The sequence below is a fragment of the Gadus morhua genome, chromosome 9 (assembly GCF_902167405.1).
Source record: "Gadus morhua chromosome 9, gadMor3.0, whole genome shotgun sequence".
NCBI lineage: Eukaryota > Metazoa > Chordata > Actinopteri > Gadiformes > Gadidae > Gadus > Gadus morhua.
This window is the reverse complement of record NC_044056.1, coordinates 10,730,036-10,740,035: the sequence shown is the minus strand read 5'-3', so window position 1 is coordinate 10,740,035 and position 10,000 is coordinate 10,730,036. Positions and strand designations below refer to the sequence as shown.

Genomic DNA, 10,000 nt, shown 5'->3' with positions numbered 1-10,000 from the left:
TAAAGCGTCCAGGAGAGAGAGGGAGAGATGTAGACGGAGATAAAGAAGCAAGTGATCAAGTCTCAGTGATTCAGCCCGGAGTCCTTTGGATCGATCGATGTGTAGCTGTCATTGATCAGGCTCCCCGTGTGGGGCAGAATGACTGATACGGTGATTATCAGCACTCCCTGCAATGCTCACGCTGGGTTGTGTGTGTGTGTGTGTTTGTGTGTGTGTGTGTGTCCGTGTGTTTGTGTGTCTCTAATGAACACATTGTGGAACAAAGAGAGAGCGATGACATGGTCTGTGCTGAGAGAGAGAGAGAGAGGGAGAGAGAGAGATAACAATGGCAGGATAGTATCATAAATAAATACACAATGAGTATTTCTGCGCGTTCAATCTGATTCTCAGTGGGACAGTCTCAGCTGGAAGTGTTATAACAAATATTTCTGTCACCCTTTTTCCTCTCTCTTCCACACAAATGGATTTCAGAGGTACACGAAACCCCACGGCCTATCCCTTTCCACAGCCAGTATATGTACAGCCGGCCCCATGCACATAGACATTCAGCTGTTTCAAATATTGTTACTTAATATTATCTATCAAAGATACATTTGATCATGGATATTAAAAATGTCCATCTTAAATTCTACTAATAACTGAATATACATAGAGACATATTTTCTGTGTAACTTTTGTAGTTTTTTTTGGTAGTACTTATTAATCTCTTTTTAATTGTGCCTACTGTCCTGTACCTTAGGCTCCAACAGCTCTAAGCACTTCTTATCTTTTTTATTGATTCAGGCTCATCAATGCATGTGTTTCCATGTAGTACTAAAACCAAAAAACCTGCACGCCAGGATCGTCCATCCAGGTTCTGGGGTATCGAACAAAGAGCTCTGGTTGGCTGGACGACCTTGACCCTGAGGTGACCTCATTGCCAGAGGGCGGAGCTTGCTTTGTGTTCAGAGTGGACTGATTGAACGTACGCACACATAATGAATCCTGTCACTCGTTGATCGACGATTCGATAACTACGCATTTCAAATACATTTTTACATTTAATTCATGAGGCAGCTAATTTCAATCTATTCAAGAGGGGCTGAAGAGTGAGGGATTGAGTGTGTGGTTCTGAGATACACACATTTAGGCGCTTTAATTCACAGAAAAAAGGAAGCAGCCTTTGATTCAGAATGCTTTATTGGACATCGTTTGACAGGGCAAAATACAAGCAGTCAACTGTTTCTCTCTTATATTGAACCAAGAAAATGAATTATTTTCCTGCATCGTGTGTTCCGCACCCATTTGGATGAGGAAAACCCTGATATTGTCTCTGATACACATAAAGGATTGGAGAGTCCACAGTCAGACACATGGTACTACACACATGAGCAAGCCAAAACACTCACACACATACACACACCCAGGCTTACATTCAGCTAAATAATAATAATACCTTAATTATACCTTTACATACTGCTGCATGATGATAATACGCATAATTATACCTTTAGAATCCTGATGTGAAGCACCTTAATGCGACGTTAAGCTGACGTAATTAACTTGCTCTTTACTCTACCCAAATTGCTCCTCCAATTTCACTCACAAACAGACATGTTTAGTAAAATACGCATCCATGTGTACATAACAAACCCTGTGTGAGTGCGTGTGTGTGTGTTCTGTGTATCTGTGTGTATCTGTGTCGCTGTTTGCTTTTTTGTCTGTGTGTCTGTCAATGTGCCTGCGTGTGTGTTCATGTGTGTGTTCGGTGCGTGTGTTTGTTTCTGCGGGTGTTGGCGTTTGGATTGTGTGTCTGTTTGTCTGTGTGTGTGCATGCATGTGTGTGTGTTCATGTGTGTATCTGTGTGTCTTTGTTTGCATTGTGCTTCTGTTTGGCTGTGTGTGTGTGTGTGTGTGTGTCAACGTGTGTTCACAAGTCATCGGCCCGTATTGATCAAGAGCTGACTGAATCCATCCCCCAGTGACTCCCCCCTGCACCCCCCTGTCTCCAAGCCCCTCCCCCCCCACTTGCTTTCATCTCTCCTCTCAAATGAGAATTTAAGCCGTCTCTCTTTTTTCATCTCTCCTGTTCCCTCCAGCTCGAACCATCACTTCCTAGGCGGTCACTTTTTTTTTTTAAAGTTCAAAAACCAGGTGTGCCATTTCAATATGGTCCTGACCTCCATCAGACCCTCCTCGTAGTTCTGGTGGTCTCTGTGACTTTGTTTAACCCCTGGGTTGACCGTGGACCACATTTTACAGTCAGACTTGTGGTCTTCACCCTGCTTAAACTTTTCGTTCTTGTCTGTCTCACATGTCCTGTGAGACAGATAAACACATACACACACACACCAACCATGTGAACGAGGTTCCAAAAGGAAAAATACTAGTTATTTGTTCTCAGTGAATGTTTTACACACATACACACCCATAAACGCACACAGAAACACACACACAGACACACACACACACACACACACACAATGACCCACACAGTTCAATGAATTTAATGAATTTAATTGATTAGATTGAGTTTCTTCTATGTATTTGTGTGTCTTGTATAGTGGTGGTCTGTTGTCTATAGGGTTGCTAGTGGATTTGTTTCTGTGTTTCGCTATTTGTTTTATCACCTCAATCTTTGAATTTTCTTTCCTGCATGTGCAGGACAAAACTCCCCCTTGGGACAGTCACACACCTGTTCTACTCTAGTGTATTCTTACAACATCTTCTGGTTTTTCTTTTGCCTCGATTCCTGTCGCTGACTATCTTGCTACCAACCAAATAGTCCACATGATAGGCTTCTGTGTTTCCTACTTTATATTTTACTCATTCATTAGCTGTTGTCGTTGGGAGTAGTGTACGATGAAACAAGCTAGCCCAGCGACGGCGGGTGAATATATAGCGTTCTTTGAACCAGCCCAGACGCCTGTCACGGCCACTTTGATCCCCGATCGCAATATCAAGGGAGCGCGCCAGCATTCCCCTCCGAGGGGAGGTGACAGATATGTCTGTTTTCCTTCTGGCTGCGGGAAGGGAAGGGTAAGATAGACGGAGAGAGGGACAGAGGGCTAAATGAGTTAGAGCCAGAGATCTAGGGCCGGGGATAGGAACCGTGACAGGGGCTGTGATCCGGTGTTTTCCCCTTTCCTCTGAAGACGGGGAACAGCTCGTCGGTGCCGTGACATGTGTGACATGAATCTAATGGGGTAGTGTCTCTGTAGCCAGGGGGCCTCTGGTCAATGTGGGGTCCCGGCGTAGAGCAGCAGGGATCGGGATGACAGCTAATCGGTTGCTACTTGGTCCGTTCAGTGAAGAGCTGAGGTCGCGAAGCCTACACAATTGGCTGCATGCTTAATTCGGCCATATAGACCACCTCCCGCCCTCTGTCCCTGCCCATCTCCCCTCTCCCACCCTCCCTCTCTCCCTCCCAGTTGTTCCTCTCTCTCTCTCCCTCCCCACCTCCTTCCCCCTCCCAGCGGCCCTCTCCCTCCTTGCCTCCTTCCCTCCCTTCCAGCCTCCCTCTCTACCAGTGGTCCTCCCAGTTCTCTCCCTCCCTGCCCCATTACCTCCCTCCCTCTCTCTCTCCCAGTGGTCCTCAGAGTGCTCTTCCTCTCTCCCTCCCTGCCCCACTCCCTCCCTCCCTCCCTCCATCCCTCCCCCCTCCCAGTGGTCCCCCCCTGTTGTTCCTCCCCCCCTCCCACCCTCCCTCCCTCCCTCCCTCCCTCCCTCCCTCTCTCTCCCAGTGCTCCTCCCAGTGCTCCCGTCGTCCCAGCCCAGATGTGGCCGGCGTCGGGCCCAGGGACACCAAGCCTCCCGCACCTGCAAATGACTCCGTAATGAGAAATAATGAATTGCATTAGATATATAATCAAACACAACAACATCCAAATCAAATCCTCCGTGATGAAAAGTGTTCAGAAGCTTTTTAATTTAGAGCAACAGCAGGTGGTTCCTCGGGGTCCCATGATGAGACAGACGCTGCTGTTGGTTTTAAATATAATATAACATTAATAACCGGATTTAATACGGAGTGCAAGGGCTCTGCTTGCCGTCTTGCACACGTGACGATGTGCCGGGTTTACACGAAAAAATAATCAAATTATGTTTGCGCTTTTAAAAACCAACCCCGGTATTACGCGCAGGATGCCATGATTCATGCACGGGTGAAACACGACGTATCGCAACGTACAGTTACACTCGCTTTCGGTTTCGATCAAAACAGACCTCGCTCATCTGTTTATAATGAGCAATCATGTCGAACACGTGCCCACAATCGATTGCTAATTATAGCAACACACGCTGATAATGAGGTGAACGCAGGCGCTTTATGGAAGGAGAAGATAACCAGCGGCCCGCTACCCTGTTTCATTTCCTCTTCTCACATCCATGAAATTGATCTCGCGCGCATGACGGCATGCAATCTTTACCTGCCCCCCCCCCCGCCCTGCGTAGTTAAATTGCTTTAGTGCAGCTGAAGGGGGCGTCGCCTCCCAGTCATTACACCGGCCTGCTATTGGCCATGCCGGTCTGCCGGTCAGGGGGCAATCGCCCCGGGCGATGTTGTTCCATGCGGTGCTAAAATCACAAATGGTCCAAATAATTGAGCCCCAAAGCCAGAAATGTAGTGTGGTAATGAATTAACAGTAGATATGGCCACAGTCGCGTCGCCTTCTCCATCTTTCACACTCGAGGAACCTGCGCCCGCCACTGATAAAGGTCACTCTGAAGGATGGAGGTCACACTGAATGATGAAGGTCACCCTGAAGGATGAAGGTCACCCTGAAGGATAGGAGCGTTTAGCTTTGGTATTTCTTATTTAGTTGTTTTGCTGTTTAAGCAAAAGCCCCTTGCTGTGAGTTGAGTGTAATTTAGAATCAGGTACGAGGTTTGGGGCAGTTTGCTCATGGACACCACGTACATTTATCTTTACATTTCGGGCATTCCGCTTTTATCCAAAGTGACTTACAATAAGTACATTTCTCAGAAGAAAGAGAGTTGGGGGGGGGGGGGGGGAGGGCTAGGCAGAGTCAGGTGAACTGCAAACACGAGGGATCGAACCTGGGGACCTTCCGGCACCGTACGACCACCACAGCGCCCTGGCCACGTTCCCCAAAGACACACCTCCAACACCCCTACTTCCACTTCTGGGACTGCTCGCTGAAAGGTGGTAACTTGTGGAAGTTAATTAGAGCCGGCCTCACGGCGGCGATGGACAGAAGGTATTTCATGGCGCCCTGCACCACTTCACAGGCTTACCGGTCCGCCTGTACGCGATGTGGCGGGCCAGGCAGGACGAGACTCTGATTGGGCGAACCTCGGAGATCCCTTCCTGCTGCCCAGGAGTCCTGTTCTGAGCGCTCTGCTGATGGCTTCCACCGTAATCTGCAACACAAATGATCTCCCGGCTCGATAACCAATTAGGATTTGTGTCCGTCGGCGGCGGCGGAGCTGCAGATCCAACGGATCTGGATAGTGAACTGTACCCCCCCGCCCCCCACCCCCCACCCTCAACACTAACCCCCACCTACCTGTGGTGCTCATTGATTCTCTGGAGGCTAGTGCTGTGCAACACGCTAACAGCGACCAACGCAGCACACACAGTAGGCAGACACGGAAGTAGGCCGCTTGAGAGTGTGTGCTTGTGTATATCCTATATGTGCCAAACATGCATTTGTACGTGTGTGTTTGTGTGTGTGTGTGTAGGTTTGTGTGTATCCTATACCTGCCAAACTTCCATCTTTACAAGTGTGTGTGTATGTGTTTGTGGGTTTGTATGTATCATATACCTGCCAAACGGGCATGCGTACAATTGAGTGTGTGTGTGTGTGTATCCTATACGTGCCAAACTTTCATGTGTATACATATGTGTGTGTGTGTGTGTGCGTGTGTGTGTGTGTGTGTGTTCAGATCCTATACGTGCCAGACGTTCATGTGTGTGTGTGTGTATGCTATACATGCCAAACTTTCATGTTTCAACACAAGTGTGTGTGCGTGTGTGAGTGTCCATCCTATACGTGCCAAACGTGCACGTGTCCCCATGTGTGTGCCAGCGGTGGGGGTCCGAGAGGCTGCTGTTAATAAACACCTGATACAAGCCTCAGCGAGGGGGATATTAAAGGTGAGCAGCATGTCCAGGCTCACAGATGCTGGGAGATAATGAGATGGAGCGGGTGCCACTCACAGGAAGCCGGCCAAGAGAGGCACCTGCCACCATGCTGACAAACATCCTCCTGCTGGGTTCGACTTATGGAGAGGGAGAGATATACTGAATGAAACGAGGGACACTTTAGCAAATTGGAAATCTATTTGTGTGTGTGTGTGTGTGTGTGTGTTTGGTATGTATGTGTGTGTCTAAGCATTTTTGTGTGTGTGCGTGTGTGTCGGCCTGTGTGTGTGTGTTTGAGCGTGTGTGTGTGTGTGTATGTGTGTTTGCACGTTTGTGTGTGTGTGTGTGTTTGTATGTTAAAGCGTTTGCGTGCATGTTTGTGTATGTCTGAGCGTGTTTGTGTTAGTATGTTTGAGCGTGTGTTTGAACGTGTGTGTGCGTGTGTGTGTGCGCGCCTCTGTGTCTGTGTTTGTGTTTTAGTGTGTGTGAGTGTGTGTATGCCTGTGTGCCCGAGAGTGTTTAACAAAACAGGTGTTTGGCTTGCCTTGTGTGTTCATGCACGTCCTTCTGTGGAGTCTGGTGGTCATCCTTTAGAGCCGCGACGCCACACAGTAGATGCAAAAACAATTCCCCAAAAATGCCCTCAAGCTGTCTTCTATCAATTTCAAAACCCATTTTGGATAAGTGTGCACTCATTTTGTGTAGAATTGTTTGGAACAAGTGTCCGAGCGGGACTTAAGGACTTGGAAGTCAGGCCCACGCCTCGGCGACTCATGAGCTAATCTCATCACAAAGTTGATGAGCTACATTACCGTTGTTTCTTGGCGCACTAAAGCTAATTTCTTTCATTTCAATTAACATGCAGACAGAGCTTAAAGGAAGCTTAGCGGGGGTCACTAGCTCCGGAGCTATAGCTCACATTTCCGCGGCTCAGCTACCGGCGACACGGGTGGCATTAGCCCCCGCCGCCAGCTAGCGAGCTAGCTGCTATCTGCTACCGGGGCCGCAGGTGAGCTAGTGACGCTTATTAACGGAAGGGATTAGCCATGATTAGCCCCAGCTGTTATTCCCTTTGATACCTACGGCTAAGCTGTGATACCTTGTGCTCTGCCCCAGGTAGCGGCTAGCTAGATGCTAGCAGGGCCGCAGGTGAGCTAGTGCCGCTGTGTGGTGGTTCTGATAACGCTCATTAGCGGAGGGATTAGCCGTGATTAGCCCCAGCTGTTAGTCCCTGTGATACCTAAAGCTAAGCTTGCGCTCTGTTTCAGTCTGGCAGTGCACTCAGCAGCTCATTCTGTTCTGGGTTGAGAATTAGCTGTTGGTTTTCTGCAAGGGTAACCCTGGATCTATCGGAACCGCATCGGTTTCATTCAGGCATGTACCCGTCTGTGTGTGTGTGCGTGAATGCGTGCATGCGTGTGCGTATATCCTATAGGCTACGTGGCAAACGTAGGCTATAGGAATACGCTGAACTCCTTCCTCGATAAAAAAGTGACAGGATCTGTGTGTGTTAGACAACTTTCTCCTGCATACATTATGCATGCAGACCAACTGTTTGTTTGGTATCTTGTAAATAACACTTGTAGACAATAGTGGTGCTCCGGAGGATTAGGCTTTAACAACAGCGCATCCTCCCTCAAAACAAGGCAGATATTTTATTTATTGGGGAGAACAGTTGCTGCTTGTTGCTCCAGACCGTCTCACTGTGTTCTGATATACAGAGTAATGGGTCTCAATAGATATGCATCTTTAATGCTTATCATCCCAGTCCTGATTCCGTAGATAAATCAACTCATGACGGTAAAATTGCGATATGTTGCCTCAATAAAAGCGTTGCAAATGACTTTGTTTCATGTTGAATCAGGGAGCCTTTTATCCCGATATAAAGGAATACAATAAAAAGAAAGGAAAGTGAGGAACACTCCAAGGAGGGTCGCCTGACTTCATGCCCAGTCGAGCAAGCAGTCGTGCTCCACTCTGACAACAACACACTGGCTGGCGGTCGCGCTGCTGCCAGTGCAGAGCCACCGCCGCCGACTCCAGCTCACATGTGAGTGCCCAGGACCCTTCGTGCCTGACACAAAGGCGAAGCGAAAGGCGCCGTGGCAACGGAGGCATAAAGAATGGAATTGACAGGAGAGGCGACGGCAGAGAAAGCCGTTCAGTCTGCCCGGCTCTTTTGGAAGATAAAGATGTACCACGGTGTCGCAGCGGGGGGGGGGGCCTCTACATGACCCCCCGGTGATGTTGACGTGAATCTGAAGTGATCTCGTCGGTTCCCCCGGTGGAAGTCGGCCGTTGTCTCCAGGAATAGCGTGGAGCTCCTCTCAGGGCTCCCAGGCAGGCGTGAAGACACCTCTGTGTGTTTCCTCAACGGTTCTCCTGCTGTGGTTTCCCTCACGTGTCAGGGCGTTAGCTTCAGTCCAAGTGTGTGGGAGTGACTGCAGGAGGATACTTCCTCAAACACTTTGGTGAAGGTTGGAGGCAGGCGCAGTGTACTAAAACTCTATTTCATTGGGCGGGTTTAGAGATGCTCCGATACCATTTTGATTCCTGAACTTGAGTATCGGCCGATGCCAAGTTTATACCGATACAGCATCTAGCATTGTAACTACTAAAAGCACTTCGTTTTTATAAAAAACAAACAGAACCTGATAATTTACATTTATAATCTATAATTAGAATAATACATTAGTATACTTGTAGTTGAGCGTCCATGCATTCGTGTTTTTTCGTTTTTAAGTGAACCAGGGCCTGAAAGGCATCTGTCAACAATTTGGCCTCCCTTCTTCTTCCTTTTGCTGTCCAGTACTGGTCCAGAGACTTCAGTACTGTAGAGATGGGGATGGAAATCGAGGCAGCATGCTTAATACACTTTGAAATCAACCCTATTAAATCTTAATTTTCACATCATCCTTTGAATCAATCTCTGGATTATGATCATTAATTTGGAAGCGCGGCATATTGAGGGATAAACGACTGCTTATGCTTTAATATCAGCCGGGCAGAGAGTGTGCGGTGTGGTGTGGAGTGTAGATTGGTTCTCTGTCAGAGGACACTGTTCTCCCCAACCTCTCGCCAAGGCACCCCACACAGGGTGTAAGTTAATCTGTTCTTCTTCAGGAAGGAGGGTGTGGTGAGGCTGCCACTTTCCTTTTGGCTGTTGATTAACGCGTAGCAGCTGAGCCTTTTGTCCCTCTCCCTCTCTCTCTCTCTCTCTCTCTCTCTCTCTCTCTCTCTCTCTCTCTCTCTCTCTCTCTCTCTCGCTCTCTCTCTTTATATCTGCTTTGTGGTCAGTTTCATGATATATACGCTCTCCCTTCCCCTCAGTTTCTCTGTTTGAGACGATGTCTTCGGGTCCTCACTGTATTCAAACTCAAGAGGTGTTTGGGGTCGTGTTCGGTGCAGACGTGAGGTTGTGAGCATCTTTTTAAGGAAGGATTGCAGCGGTTGCAAGCTCATCTGGGAAGTTAGGCTGAGCCTTCTTGCTCAGGGACACCTCCACACTTAGCCAGGAGGAGCCGGGTATTGAACCAGCAACCGATCCAATTCCCGCTCTACATCCTGAGCCTCTTCCGCCCTGAATTAGAATTATTAACTAACTAATTCTCTCTCTCACAATCTTTCCATCCCTTCACCCCTTTCATTTTCTGCTCTCTTCCTCTCCCTGTCTCACCCCCTCTCTTTCTCTACATTTCTCTCTCCCTCCCTTCTCTCCCCCATCTCTCCTCTCACTCAGGTGGAACGAGAGATTGCCATCCTGAAGCTGATCGAGCACCCTCACGTCCTGAAGCTGCACGACGTCTACGAGAACAAGAAGTACCTGTGAGTATCCCGCGCTGCTGGTGTATTCCTCTCCTCCCATAATCAAGCTATAAAATTCCAAGTAATGGCAACCCATCCAGCATTGTCATT

At 48.3% G+C, this 10,000-nt stretch overlaps 1 protein-coding gene across 1 annotated transcript in view; it reads left to right on the top strand.

The window, feature by feature from the left end:
- Positions 1–10,000, top strand: part of brsk2a (BR serine/threonine kinase 2a) — a 160,928-nt gene that overhangs the window by 94,318 nt on the left and 56,610 nt on the right. The window contains exon 3 of the mRNA XM_030365324.1: positions 9,825–9,910. Coding sequence (XP_030221184.1) covers positions 9,825–9,910 — 86 coding nt within the window. The remainder of the gene's footprint in view (positions 1–9,824; positions 9,911–10,000) is intronic.